Here is a 14,800-nt window from a genome sequence, read left to right on the forward strand (position 1 = left end):
CCCGCATAAATATCACGCCTACCCAGGGGAGAGCAGGAGGCCATAAAGACCCAGATGAGATGTTCAAGCTCTAGGTCCCTGAAGAGCCCGTGATACCTGCCTTCATGCATCAACAGTCCTGAGGCGCTGGGGCACATCCATTCCACCCCCTGAATTCCTCAGGATAACAACACCTTCTGAAGTCCTATAAAACTCTGCCTCTGCCCTGCCCGAGGGTTGACATCCTTCCCCAGCTCTGCCCCTCTGCACCCAGATGGAATCAACCATTCTGGTTCCTAACAGAAAATCCTGCTGGGCTGATCTCAAATGCACCATTTTTCACGGTAAACACTCATAGTATTTCGGGCAGGACGTGGGCACACAGTCCTTAATAGTACACAACAACTTTCAAACTCGCTTCTTACGTGGACCACCAAAACTCAGGAACCCACTACAAAATCCAGTGGCCTCTCCATTTCATGGAGTAGGGGAAGCTCATTCATTCATTTTTATTTATGTATTTATTTTTGTAGGGAACGTTCAGAAGAAGGGCTGACATTTCACCTTTAGTATGTTGTTTTACAACTTGCTACAGGCCAACCCTGACTTTCAGGACATGAAATGAGGATGGCAGATTCATCGATGTGAAGATCCACAATCTAGAAAAGGAAATTATAGCTCTTGTGGGACTCCATCTCAGTGTCACCTGGAAGTCCACATGACCTGACACACTGTAGGGATCTGTTGGCTTCTCAGTGTGATCTCTTGTACCCATGGAGAAATGAGGAAAAGACAGAAAAGGGGACAAGATGTGGGTCCGGTGCTAGCCCATCTGCCTGGTTGACAGGACAAACCCCAGAACAACAGTACGGTCATGTATTTATACCTTTATGAAGTTGCAAGACAAGATTGTCTAGCAACTGATAGTCCACAGTGTCCAGGCAGGATGTTTCTTTAAGGCTGAGGTAGCCTGAGTGCTTTAGACAGGAGCCCTTATCCTGCCCTCCCACATAGGATCAATCTTTTGCTTTAGCAGCTCCCAACAACACACTGATAACATCAACTTTGGGAGTCAGGTCCCAGTAGGTGTCTGGGCTTGAGGGGTTTAAATCTGTGCTGAGGGCAGAGAAGGAGGGGGGCATAAAATGAACCAGTTGTGGTCCTACCCCACACAGCATTTGTGCCAAGGTGGCCCCATGAGTCCACGTCAGGGAATCCCTCCTCCTGGGAGTCAGGAGGGCGTCTCTCAGAAGTAGTGAGGAACGCTGCCTTCCCCATTTCAACGCAGTATTGAAGACACTGCATTTGTGACCCATACACCTCCCCGCCAAAAAAAGAGCAAAATGTTCTGTGTACTCACAATGTAGCTTAAAGTAGTAAAACAGATTTCTGCATTATTACAGAATCTGAGAAAAATAATGCTTCAAACTATACAGTCATCAGAAGTACAACTATCAAAAAATGGGGACCATGCAGAAATGGTTGCTAGGCTCCTTCTTGAGTGTCCATCTTCAGTTCGCCTGCCTCCACTCCAGCCTCCAACATGTCCATAAGGGTCACCCAGAAGTACTACACGGTTTACTACAAGGTGTCCTTCTCCGGCCCCCGGTCCTTTAGCAGCCTCTCCCACATCAGCGGGCCTGCTTGTTGCGTCAGTTCCTCCAGCTTTTCCAGAATGGGCAGCAGCGGCAGCTTCCATGGTGGCCCGGAGCTAGGTGGTGATGGCGGGGCTGGAGGTGTGGGGAGCATCACAGCCGTCACGTGACTGAGAATATCCTGAATCCCCTGAACCTGGAGGTGGACCCCAACATCCAGGCCATGTGTATTCAGGAGAAGGAGCAGATCAAGAACCTCAACAACAAGTTTGCTTTCTTCAACAAGGTTCGATGTCTGGAGCAACAGAATAAGATGCTGGAGACCAGGTGGAGCTTCCTGCAGCAGCAGCAGACACCAGGAGTAACATGGACAATGCGTTTGAAAGCTACAACAATCTCTGGTGGCAGCTGGACACAGTGGATCAGGAGAAACTGAAGCTGGAGGCGGAGCCTGGTAACATACAGGGGCTGGTGGAGGACTTCAAGAATAAATATGAAGAGGAGATCAACAAGCATACAGATGGAGAGTGAATTTGTCCTCAAGAAGGATGTGGATGAAGCTTACATGAAGGAGATGGAGCTCGAGTCATACCTGGAAGGGCTGACTGATGAGATCAGCTTCCTCAGGCAGCTTTATGAAGAGACACATGAGCTGCGGTCTCAGATCTCGGACACATCCGTGGTGCTGTCCATGGACAACAGCAGCTCCCTCGACCTGGATGGCATTGTCACCGAGCTCAAGGCCCAGTACAAGGAGATCGCCATCCACAGCCGGCCAAGCTCGAGAGTATATATCAGATCAAGTATAAGGAGTTGCGGACTCTGGCTGGGAGGCACGGGGATGACCTTGGCCGCATAAAGTCCAAGATCTCTGAGATGAACCGCAGCATCAGCGGTCTGCAGGTGGAGATTGAGGCCCTCAAAGGCCAGAGAGCACCCCTGGAGGCTGCCATCACTGATGCCGAGCAGCGTGGGGAGACGGCTATTAAGGACGCCAATGCCAAGCTGGCCAAGCTGGAGGCTGCCCTACAGAAGTCCAACAGGACATGGCCCGGTAGCTTGCGAATATCAGGAGCTCATGAACGTCAAGCTGGCCCTGGATATCATGATTGCCACATACTGCAAGGTGCTGGAGAGCATCCACATGAAGCCCACCAGTGGCTATGCAGGAGTGGTGAGCTCACATTATGGGAGTCCCCCAAGCCTTGGCTTTGGGAGCCTGCAAAGCCCGGGCTTCACCTGCATCCAGTCTGCTGTGGTTGTGAAGATCAAGATCCGAGATGGGAAGCTTGTGTCTGAGACCTCTGATGTCCTGCCCAAGTAACTGGGTCAAAACAACCTTTCCCAGCCTGCACCTCTCCTGACATGCAGGGGCTGGTCAAGGACTTCAAGAATAAATATGAAGATGAGATCAACAAGCAAACAGGGATGGAGAATGAATCCATTGTGAGGAGACAGCTATACAAGGGAGTATCAGAAACAAGAGACCTACCTAAGGCTCAGCTTAGCCCTCAGCCCACCCTTGAGGGGACATTACTGCCTGGGGTACACCTTCTTTTCCACACCCTCCACCAAAAACCAATTTAATTTTCTTTTCAAAAATAAAGCCTGGATTTCACCTCAAAAAAAAAAAAAAAAAAAAAAAAAGAGGGCACAATATACTTGGTGTCTCCAGTCCCCTCAGCTTCTGAGGGGACCTGGCTGGGCCTCTCCACTTAGCATGGCTATCGTCTCCTTCCAGTATCAGCTTGGGCCTTTCCCCTTAGCTATCTTCTCTCCCTTCTTTGTAGAGGACTTGAAGGCATGGGCTCTGGCTTTGGAAGAATTGGTCTCTCGGGCAAACTTGAGGATCTTTCTAGAAAAAGTTCATCCTTTGCCTTGGCGTTGTCAACTTCAGTATCCCCTTCTGCTCTTCACTTCGGTATTGTGGTGACAGACACAGGCGCTGGATATGGTGGCATGTGGATGGTTGGTCTGGGAGTCATTCTTGCCTCTTCTTCCTTCATTGGCTTTTGTTTGTGATTCTAGAATTGTGCAATGTCCCACTATATAACACAGGAGTGTCTAGTGGGTTGAGCAGGCATTCAATTATACGCAGAAAAAAGGTGAAGAAGCCAGGTGAGCTAGTGCACACCGTAATCCTAGGACTTGGGAGGCTGAGGCAGGAGGATCACTGCAAGTTCAAGGCCCACCTGGGCTGCACAGTGAGTTCACAACCAGTCTGAACTACATTGTGAGTTACTCTTAAAAAAAATAAATATAAAACACAAAAACAGAAAACCCTACAAAAAGCAAAACAAAAAGCCCTGTACTTCCCTAGTGGACCCCAGAATGTCCCCTAGGGCAGAACCATTTATCCACAGTATGTCTGGTCAGGGCCTGCAGATACACTTCACATTGTCATTTTCCTTTTTTTTTTTAGTAGTACCGAGAACAGAATCCACACCTTTGTACTGAGCTACACCCCCAGATCGTTTTGCTAAATTTTTTAAAATTTTGAAACAGGATCTCACCAATTCACAAAGGTGCCCACACTGGCCATGAGCTTCTGATCCTCCTGTCTCAGCCTCCCAGAGTGCTGGGATTACAGGTGTGTGATCCATACCCGGGTTGCTATGCCTCTTCCTCCTCCTTCTTCTTGTATTATTATTATTATTATTATTATTATTATTATTATTATTATTAAAAAGGTTTTCCTATGTAGTTCAGCCTGGCCTCAAAGTCTCTGTAATCCTCCTGCCTCAGCCTCCTGAGTGCCTGGATTACTGGTGTGTGCCCCCACACCTTGCTCATGCGATTCTGACTCTGGACGTTTTCAGTGTGTGGCGGGTTTGTCAGGACACAGCGCCCTCGCCATCAGTTCTGAGGGCGTCTACACTGGAAGGTGGGGCTGGAGGCGCGATCCGCTTGAGAGCAGGTAGACAGGGAGCACCTCCGAGCCGCGGGAGAACTGAACGTGTCCTTTCCCCCAGCACCGAGGCTAGCAGCCATCTCTGGGGGCTGGGGCTGCCCCGCATGGCTCCGCGTCACCCTCACCACTAGGAAGGTGCAAATGCAGTCGCACCTGGACACCATGTCCCTCCTTTGGGCCATGACATCCACCTCCTGCATGCGCCGTGCCGGACAAGCCTGCCTGCATCAGTGACTTCCCCAGGCCTTGGGCAGCGTTACTGCAACTCTCCGTCCCCTCTATCCGTGCTCAGCAGTTGTTTTCTTCTGCAGTTTTCCCTTCACATTTTATCCCTCTGAACCAAGTAATAACAAAGGTAGTAGCAGTGGACATATATTACAAAGATCTGAAGTAACTTTGCCAAAATTAGAAATGTATTGCACATAATCAGTAGATGCATGATACTGACAGATTATTGGCTGTTTGAAAAAAAATATCAAAATGAAAAACAAAATATTTTAAAATATTGTGCATTATAGAAGTTCTCCAGGATCAGGCTGGGCCTGAAGAGCTCCTCAGTCCTCGCTAGGGAAGGCTAGGAAGCCCCAGGAGGTGGAGTTCATTACATGGCGTGGCTAGAACTTGGTAGTTAAAGGTGACCAAGCTAAGTTTAGTGGTAAGTGGAGGCTTCTCTGAAGGCACCAGGAGAGTGTGTGAAGCAGAAACGGATGAGGCCAACCTCAGGCTCAGGCAGAGGGACTTGGGCTGTGGCAAGGGATGCTGGGAGGGATGAGGGCAGGTAAGATGCCCTCTCCAGGACCAGCATGCCCCATGCACACTGGGGGTCTTGGCTAAGTGGAGCATCTTAGCAGCGGGTAGATCCGATGGAAGCCCCTTTTTCAGTAGTTGCAGAGCCTGAAGACTGGAGTCCCCAGTGTGTGATTGAGGAACAAACATTTGCTTAGTGAGGGGTCCCGGCCAATGGCTCTGGCTCCTGGAAGGCACAGCCAGGCGGGCTTGCAGGAAGAGCACCCTTGACTAGGGCTGGCTGACTCGCACGGTCACGCTGGAGTTGGTCATGCGGGTTCCATAGTAGCCGGCCCAGAACAACGTGTCCTTACCTGCGTGTTCAAAAGACACAAAACGGACGCCCACCTTGATGTTGGAGAAGACGTGGGTGACCTGTAGGTACAAGAAGGGGTCAGCCCTGTGGTGTCACAGTCCTGTGCTCCATAGCTGAGGGAGCTTCAGGCAGATCGCATTTTCCCAGGATGGCAGCCATCTCCTCTCCACTGCACATGTTCTAGCATCTCCCTGCTGCCCCATTAAGAGCTGGGTCTAATTCCTTTCCTCTTGTGAGTGGGCGAGCTTATCACCACGAATGTGGTGGAAGTGAGTAGCTTTAGCCAAGTGACTTCCTAAGGAAGGTCGGAAAAGGCAGTGAAGCCTTTCTGCCACCACACAAGCAGGCTGGCTGTCCTGTGGACACCATAGTGTAATACAACCAACTGGCCCAAGCCTAGGGGGTCACTTGTAAGAGTTCTGAGACTAAACAGGGACAGTGATATTTTGCCAGGTGCCAGAGACTATCCCTACAACTACCCTGCACTGGGACTCCAGCCATCATCTGGATGCCATTGTCTGAATACAAGAGACTGGAGCCAGATTGCTCAGCTGGGCTCTTTCCACCCACCCGCTGGGTCAGAAGACACCAGAGCTAATCACAGAATTGCCGTTGATTCTTTTTTTTTTTTTTTTTTCCAGTATTGTGGTTCAACCCAGAGATATTCTACCTGTCATTCTCATTTCTCCCATCCTACTTATATTTCTTCTTCTTCTTCTTTTTTTTTTTTTTTTCATGTACTTACTACAGGCTCTACAGGGTCTCACTGCACAGATCCAGCTCATAGTGATCCTCCTGTTTTCAGCATCCCAAGAGCTGGGACTAAAGGTGTCCTACCATGCCTAGTCTCAATCACCCATCTCAGCTGCCCCTCTCTCGGATAGGGGTGGTGTTGGCACCCAGCACAGCATATATTTTTCATTTTGAGACAAGGTCTCATTAAGTGGCCAACGATGCCCTCATAACTGCAATCCTCCAACCTCAGCCTCTTCAGCAGTAGGGATTATAGACATATGTCACCATACCTGCCTGAGGGTTATTAACTTCAAGTCTCTAAATCTTGGGATGACTTGTTTCATAGAAAGGGCTAATCATCTCAGGCCCTCCCACCACTCACCCTCTCCTCCGAGACTCACCTGAAAGTACATGCTGTTCGGGTGTGCAATGGTGACACGCATGTCAGAGAATTCGTGTAGGATGGTCTTGTTGGCATCTAGAAGTTGTACAAGGAGTTTGTACCTACCGCCACACTCATGTCGGGTTCCCCACCTGTGGGAGGAATGAATCCTCATGGACTTGACTTGCCACCTTATCTCTTTGGGTGTCTGCCTGTCCCTCTCTCTTTATAAGAGATAAGGCCTTCCCGGGTATGTAAAGCCAGGTCCTCATGTCATATCTGACCCAAATGTATTTGTCTGGTAAGGATGGCAAGACCAGGTAGCCTGCCAGGTGGACTGAGGGCAGGGCCCAGCACAGCCACATAGGTAGCCTGGGGGCAAAGGCAGCACACTACTCCTGAAAACCAAACGTGGGCCCTTGGGAGGGGGCTTTGACTCCAGGCCAGCTGACCTGGAGGCTGAGACTGACCACACCAGCAAGTGATGCATCACACCCTAGGTGATGTCCCAATAAAAGCCTTGCGCAGGGTGCAGGCGAGTGTCCCTGGTTGGTGATACTGCATAACTCCTGTCACATTCATGCCAGGATGAGAACATTCTCTCCAGGAAGGGGTCCATGGGGACTCTGCTCTGGTCCCTCTCCTGGACACTGCCTTGGGTGCTTCTTTTCTTCACTGATTTTTATTTTGTTTGACACAGGATGCCATTGTGTAGCCCAGGTTGGCCTCCAACTCACAGCGATATTCCTGCCTCAGCCTCCCAAGAGTGCTGGGCTTACAGGCGTGTGCACCACACCTGGCATTCTTAGCTCCATTTAATTTGTACCTTGCATTGCACTGAAATAAACTCGAAGTGTATAATGGCTTTTGCAAGCCCTTCTAGTGAGAAATTGTGTGTGGGAGTGGCTCTGGGAGTTCCACCAACTTGCCATCTGTGTCAGAAGTGAGGCGGGTCTTGGGGACTGTGCTTCCTAACTCTAGAGTTGGCTCTGAATGCTCACAGACACTGACACCCGGCTTTCATCTTCAGACACTCAGATTTCATGAGGATACAGCATGGTCTGGACATTAGGAGTTTGAAAGCTCCATGGGAGATATGCAGAATTGAGGATTCTTATAAGCAAAGACAACAGATCTGTACTAGAAGAGCACAGATATGCCACACACAGTGATGACACCAGTGAAACTCAACAGGTTTATTGGGAATGCATCTCTTAGGTAGAATAGGGAAGGCTAATGGTGCATTGCATACAGTGAATATGTTGTGGCTGAAAATTCAAATGGTCACTGGGCTTGGATTCCCCTTTTACATGTGGGCACCACGCACCATATTGGGGGTCTTTTCCCTCATGAAGCTGAAAAAGGGGGATCTGAGAAAGAGATGGGAAAGGAGAACTATGGAACCATGCATAAGATCTGTAGCAGAGTAATTTCAGAACAGGGAGCACACAGTCATAGAGGATCTTGGATTTGGCTCCCTTAAAATTAGGTCCTGTGCCCCTGAGAGAGTCCTCACGTGCCTCTGTTTAAGACCATGCACTCTGGGGTCAGAAAAACCCCACGAGGTGCTGCCAAGGTCCTGCCCTGGCTGTGTGATCAAGGCAAGTCACCTTCTCTCTTTGGACCTGTTTCCTATAAAGTTCTGAATAATTTGAGGGCTTAAACTCTCTCCTTTTGCATGTCATCAAGGTTCAAAAAAGATGAGTTCACTTATAAAGCACTTTGCTTACCTGAGGGCTCTAAAACTGCAGGTCTAAGGGTCCAACCTGGAAGGTCTGGCTCCAGAATCTAAGTCCTCTGTGCATTGCGTGTTTCGCCTTTAGGCACGGGTCGTCTCATTCAGACAGACTGAGCTGCATTCAAGACCTCTGTCCTGGATCCAGCCTGCTGTCTGATCCCCCATATCCCTTGGGAAGGACGTCAGGGGTTTCAGATAGGTCTCTCCTAAGTGCTAGAGCTGTGTCCCTGGTTAAGTCTCCCCACCCCCATGACCTTGTAGGAGGAGCCCTAAGCTGGTTCATCCTCGCAAAGCGCGTGCGACATACAATCACACTGACCAGTCTGAGACACAGATGTCAATCTTGCCACTGTCCAGCAGTTCTGGCCACAGGCCCTCGGCCTCCAGGTTCAGGATCTGCTTCTTTGAACACCAACTAGCAACGTGGGAGATGGGCAATGAGAACAAGCTGATCTTTTCTCAACAACATACCTGGCCATTTGGGATCAGGAGCTTTTACCGGTATGAGGTGACAAAGCAGGTCTGAGAAGGCGCCCCAGGCACTGGTATCAAGTTATTCTCCACAACCCAGCCATCCCCACTGTGTTGGAAACTCCACTTCTGGAGGCCTTCTGTCGAACAAAACAGAACTGCGATGAAGATCCAGTTGGTTAAAAAAAAGAAGATCCAGTAGCCTACTGAGAGCTCCCTGTAGTTCCGCCCTTCCCAGAGGATTAATCGCCCCAGCCTGCAGTCCCTGATTGGCTTCTTTCTCTTGCCTAGTTTTGACTCCTCCCCCTTGCCCTGCCCCCCAGAAGGGCTGACCCCACACTATCCGCCTTTTCAGCAGCCGCTCTGCAAACACACACCTCCCACAGACTCCCCGATTGGTCAGTATGCAGTCTGACTCCGCCCCCCCAGTTTTCTTCTTCTTCTTTTTTTTTTTTTTTTTTTTTTTTTTTGCGGAACCGGGAATTGAACTCAGGCCCTTGTGCTTGCCAGGGAAGCGCTTATTCCACTGGCCCCCAGGTTTCTTCTTAAAGCTTCTTTCTTCTTCCCTATTTCCCGGATGGTTCCTACGCCTGCACCTCTCCGGTTGGTCCCAGACCTCTGCTCCAATCCGGACTCCTGACCTTGTCCACAGGGGTTGCGGATGAGGTTTCGTCCAACAGGTCTGAGCGAGCAGAAGGGGATGAGAGGGCCGGGTGTGGCGTCGCCGGCAGGGGGCAGGCAGCTGCGGACGAGCGCCAGCAGGGCGCGGCCGGACGCGCTGTGGTCCCGGGCCAGCATCAGCAGCCACAGGGCCTTGCTGTCCACCAGGGACCTCCAGGTGCGGCACACATGGCGGCAGCGCTTGAGCAGCACGCGCGGGGGCAAGCGGCTCAGCACGGCCAGGAGAAGCTCAGGCGGCAGCAGGCTCAGGCTCAGCCCGTTCCTGGGCTGCGGCTGGGTCTGTGGCGAGAGAACAGGGCGGTCCCGCTCTTCCGGGCCGAGGTGCCCTTGGTCCTCCGGCCAGGCCCAGCATTGGCTGTGGCTGAGGGAATGGGGGTATTGGGGGTGTGGCGTCAGGGGCCGGCAGCCTCAGTGCGCCGCCCGAGGACACCCCAACACGCGCTGAACTCGGTACAGGCTGCCTTCCCCCTCTTCTACTGGCGCCAGCTCTGGCGGCCGGATCCCTGGCCCATCCCCGCGATCACTGCCTTCCCCCAACCCGAGCTCCCTAGCTCTGGACTGGAAGCGACCCGCCCCGACTCTTGGTCACCTTTGGTCTCCCCGCGTGCCCTGCTCCGACCTCTCCATAGCGGGACCATTAACACCATGTGCCTTGGCTCTTTCCGCGTGGCTCCTTCCGTCTTGGTGACTTCCGCCTCTCCAAACCACACCTCCTTACCATCTCCAGGGGCCATCCAGCCTCTGAGACTCTGGATCTCTGCCTGCCCAGAATAAGGGTTGCACAGTGAGGTGTGACATGCTCAGCAACGACTCCCGTCCTGCGAAGGCCACCCTGGTAACTGGTGGAAACCAGTAACCTCATATCACAGGCCCTGCACTGTCTCCTTTGTGTCAACCAGAAATCCCGGGACCAGAGGCCAAATGACTTGCCCAGGGTTACACAGGTATAGATAGCAGAATTAGGATTTGAACTCTGCCATTTTCCTCAAGAACACTCGCTTTTAGACTGTGCCTTAGTTCTGCCCGGTAAGAATGTATGAAGTGCGCCATGTCATTTTAAGTATCAACCAATAGACCCTGGTATAGATCACTGTCCACTAGGAATGTACCTTCTATGTGGAGAGATGGGATAAACAGCGGACATAAGAATGAAATTTGATGGGCAGGCAAGATAGCTCAGGGGTCTTAATTGCCTCTTTAGGCAAGCTCAGGCAGGCGCAGGGGACCATAGTTGGGTTCCATCCCAATGCCTGGCACCACATGCTTTGCCAGCCCCGTCCTCAGGGCAGGATGAGTCAGCAAAAACAACAACAACAAACAATTGATAATGTTGGAAATACAAAAATAGAATTTTTCCTGGAATGCAGGGGCACGTGTTGGTCATCCCACACTCTGGGAGGCTGGGGCAGGAGGATGGCAGATTTAAGACTATGGCTAGTAACCTGAGCAAGCTAGCAATTTAGAAATGCTACCTAAAGAAAAATAAAAACATTAAAATAAAAAAATAAAAGGCAGGGGCTGTGGTTCAGTGTGAAGGCCATGGGTTCTATTCTCAGGACTATAATAAATAAAGAATAAATCATCCTGCTACCTCCACTCTTCTCTACAAATGTGGAAAAGAATGACATGGTTTTATTAGAGAATAAGCATTAACACTGTAAGTTACAAGAGCCATGATGAACAGGGCTGAAGAAGTAAACGATATGGTATGTGAGAAAATATTCAAATTGGGAAACCCAGCAGGGGAGGGGAATGGGACTCTAGACAGCTGGATGAGACAGAAGTTACTGGGCAGGCAGAGAGGGGTGGGACCCTCTAGGGCATCAGTACAGAGCAGGAGACCCACAAAGAGTGGGGCTGGAGTGGATCTGAAGAGGGCCAGGCCTTCAGCACTCCCTGGACACAAACAGCAGCTGGGCTTGTACTGGAATTAGCACTGCCCTGTCCTGTGGGCCCAGACAGGCCTCAGGCCTGGGGATGGTGAGCAGCACACGAGGCTGCCCTTGCTCTCTTCACAGCAATGCCTTTGTTCTTTCTAGTTGGAAGTTACAGATAGGCTGAGGTCACGAGGTGCGCGTGCCTACCTGTGCTACCCGCTGGATTCCCTCTCGGGCCAGCACTAGTTAAGTAGCTGCACTGTAATCCTCCAGGCGGATTGTAGTTTGCTCCACAGCTGGCCAGCTTGTGACTCTGCTGTAGAAAATATGCTTGACCAGGAAGTTCAGTTGTGGCAACTCTCTTTACACACCTGCTCCCCTCTGTTAGGGGCTTTCACTCAGCAAACCTTTCCTACTCTTTCCTTCTGTTGTCCTGAGTCCCACCTTTGGTGTGTGGAGAGGCGCAGAAATGGTGGGAGTCCCCTTCCCAGCTGGGTGGGTGGAGAGGAGGAGACTCAGAGTTTTTACAGATGGACTGACTCAGGTGCTGGCCTCCTTTCTTCTCAGTATATTTCCAATAAACTGTTGACTGCCAAGATTTTCTGACATTTCTAAGAAGGAATTAGAGGAGCCAGTGCTCAGCTCGAACACGTAGGCAGGCCTGCTGTCCCTGTGGTTTCCTTTCTGTGCACATTGACCTGCTCCTTCTGGGTCCCCTCTCCCCTCCTTATTTATTTATTTATTTATTTATTTAATGAGACAGGATTCTGGTCTGTAATTCAAGCTGGCCTTAAACTCCAACTGACCCAGGCTGGCCTCAAACTTGTAGCAATCCTCCTGTCTCAGCCTCTCCAGTGCTGAGATGACAGGCCTGTGCCATCATCAGTCCTGGTCTTGGTGGCTGGCTTGGGAGTTGGGCCAGTGTGGCATGTGGTATCAGGGATTGAACCCTGGCCTTGTGGTAGCCTAGGCAGCCCTTAGATCGCTGAGCTATCTCTGTGGCCCTGGTCAAAATTTTAAACATACAATCTCAGGATAGAATGTAGGCCCTTAGGGAGAAGTAAAACAGCTTGGACTTGTATGATACTCCTGTCTCAGCCTCCCTAGGGCTGGAATTACAGGCATATGCCACCATGCCCGGTTTTGGGCCAGCACGGTGTGGGAAGGGTTCCGGGCCGGCATGCAATACAGGGGATCAAGCTTGGGTCCTTAACTTGTCACTCAGGCCCCGAGCTGGCTCCCCAGACCTATTTCTATAGTTTGGAGGGGTGCAAATCTATGGAAAGAGAAAGTTCAATTTATAGGAGCCAGGTAGGGGCCTTCCCGCAGGTCGGTGGTGCTGGTCAGGCCCAGGCCCAGGCCTACCCAACAGGAGGAAAGGTCATGGCAGTGCCCACAGGTGGAAAGCACTGGCCCAGCTTACTGTGTCTTTTACACTCTTAGAAAATTGTTTTTCATCCGGTATGATTGTGAAGGCCTGTAATCCCAGCACTTGGGAGGCTGAGGCAGGAGGATAAGGTCGTTGTGAGTTTGACACCAGCCTGGGCTACAAAGTGAGCCTTAAGTGAGCCTTAAGCCAGCCTGAACTGCATGGCAAGAGCCTGTTTCAAACACACACACACACACACACACACACACACACACACACACTCATACATATGCATGCGCATGTCCCACTAATGTTATTTTGGAGTTTTTTGGAAAGCAAAAAGATGTGAATAAGTTTTGTTCAGCAGGTACAAGTTTTTTCCTAAAAGTAAAATTTTGCTTTTTTTTTTTTAAGTTTTAAAAATACCATTTTAAGGTTATGACTTTCTGTGCTTTCGTTTTACGCAGCTTTCTCTCTTTGACCCTACCTCACTACTGTGTAGCATGCAATGATTATCAAGTACTGGCTTTCTGGATGGGGACACAAAGCATCTCAGTCACCATGAGGGGAAATGAAGCGGCCTTTTGGTATCATGTGAGGCAGGTACATTTGAGAGCCCCAGGAGGACAGGACTGTCCCACCCAGGACAGGTCCTCTTATTGTTCCATGTCCTGTGCGTTCTCTGTGGGGGTGACTTAGGAGATTAGGGTGAGGGGAAGCTGGCCAGGAAGTAGGCAGGGCCTGTTAATTACCAAATCCTGGAGCACATGCCCAGAGCAGTTCCCAAAATCCTGTACCTGGACTTCTCGCAAGACCTGCAGCAGGCTGTCAGCACAATGACTGATCCCTAACATCAGCCTGAGGCATGGGATGCAGGCATCTCCAATCAGGACCCGGATGTAGAAGTTCTCCTGGGTTTCCTCAGTGTGACTCAGCCAGCGCTCTCCCTGGTGTCCTTATCCCTGGCTCTTTGCTCTTTCACCCTGCTCAACCTCCCATACAGACCCAATTTCACCTTCTGTATTCAGTTCTACATTTTCAAATAAACTTTGTTACTTTTCCTCTCACTTCACTTAATTCTTCTTTCAAGATGAGAAAAATTTAGCAACCAACTCCAAAAGGTGAGAATAGGACCACACAACCCAGTGACCTTTATTTGGCAAGCTGCTTCTAGAAGGAGTTAATTAGCAACATTATTTGGGGAACCAGCCAGGAGGAGACCAGGTAAGGCCCATGGGCACACTTTTTTTGATTTTGCTAAAACATCAGGGCTTAGGTCTTTTCTCCTTCCTTCCCTAGGGTGGTGGCCTAGAGGGTCTGCTGAAGCCTCTGTAGCTAACTTGTTTCCTTCCTGTTCTGAGTCCCACCTGAGGGTACAGCTTATCGGCTGGATGCCTTCCTTGTCTAAGTACAGGTCATTTAAAACATATGCCTTGGGCCAGGGAGATGGCTCAGTACAATAAATGCTTCCCTGGCAAGTGCAAGGGCCTGAGTTCAATCCCTGGTTCTGAAACAAAACAAAACCTATGCGTTCTGGGATATAGCTCAGTGCCATAGGGGCCTGCCTGGCAAGCACAAGGTCCGGAGTTTGATTCCCAGTACCAAAACCCCCCAAGAAATCTATGCCTGAAAACCTGTTCAGACCATGGTGGCCCCAACCATGGGCATACTGAGAAGGGGACTCAGACTGGGCATGGTCACGCTAGACTGTAATCCCAGCCTCGGGAGGCTTAAACCAGGAGGATCACTAGGAGTCTGACCTGTGAGGTGAGACCCTGTAGACCCTGTCCTCAATATATAAAAGTGAAAAAAGAAAGAAAGAAAAGAAAACAAACCTGCTGAGAACAAATAAACATTATTTAAAATTGAACTTAAAAGCCGGGCATGGTGGCCCACACCTGTAATCCCACCACTCGGTTGGCTGAAGCAAGAGGATCATTGTGATTTGCTTGAGACCAGC

General features: G+C 50.4%; 1 protein-coding gene and 1 pseudogene across 2 annotated transcripts in view; one reads left to right on the forward strand and one right to left on the reverse strand.

The window, feature by feature from the left end:
* LOC101578278 (F-box only protein 27-like) overlaps window positions 1-10,259 on the reverse strand; it is a 29,483-nt gene extending 19,224 nt beyond the window's left edge. Inside the window, exons 1-6 of one of the 2 annotated variants that reach the window (XM_023721540.1) lie at window positions 10,184-10,259; window positions 9,555-9,955; window positions 8,942-9,053; window positions 8,762-8,857; window positions 6,724-6,856; window positions 4,872-5,646 (exon numbers count right to left, since the gene is read on the reverse strand). In XM_023721540.1, the coding sequence (XP_023577308.1) occupies window positions 5,503-5,646; window positions 6,724-6,856; window positions 8,762-8,857; window positions 8,942-9,053; window positions 9,555-9,955; window positions 10,184-10,221 (924 nt within the window). In that variant the 5' untranslated portion in view covers window positions 10,222-10,259 and the 3' untranslated portion in view covers window positions 4,872-5,502. Of the gene's footprint in view, window positions 1-4,871; window positions 5,647-6,723; window positions 6,857-8,761; window positions 8,858-8,941; window positions 9,054-9,554; window positions 9,956-10,183 lie in introns of those variants that run through there. The other variant, XM_023721541.1, reaches the window with a different exon arrangement.
* Window positions 1,476-2,898, forward strand: LOC101567783 (annotated as a pseudogene).
* Window positions 10,260-14,800: the final 4,541 nt, after the last annotated feature.

This window comes from Octodon degus, unplaced genomic scaffold (genome assembly GCF_000260255.1).
Source record: "Octodon degus isolate 3935 unplaced genomic scaffold, OctDeg1.0 scaffold00083, whole genome shotgun sequence".
Classification (NCBI taxonomy): Eukaryota; Metazoa; Chordata; class Mammalia; order Rodentia; family Octodontidae; genus Octodon; species Octodon degus.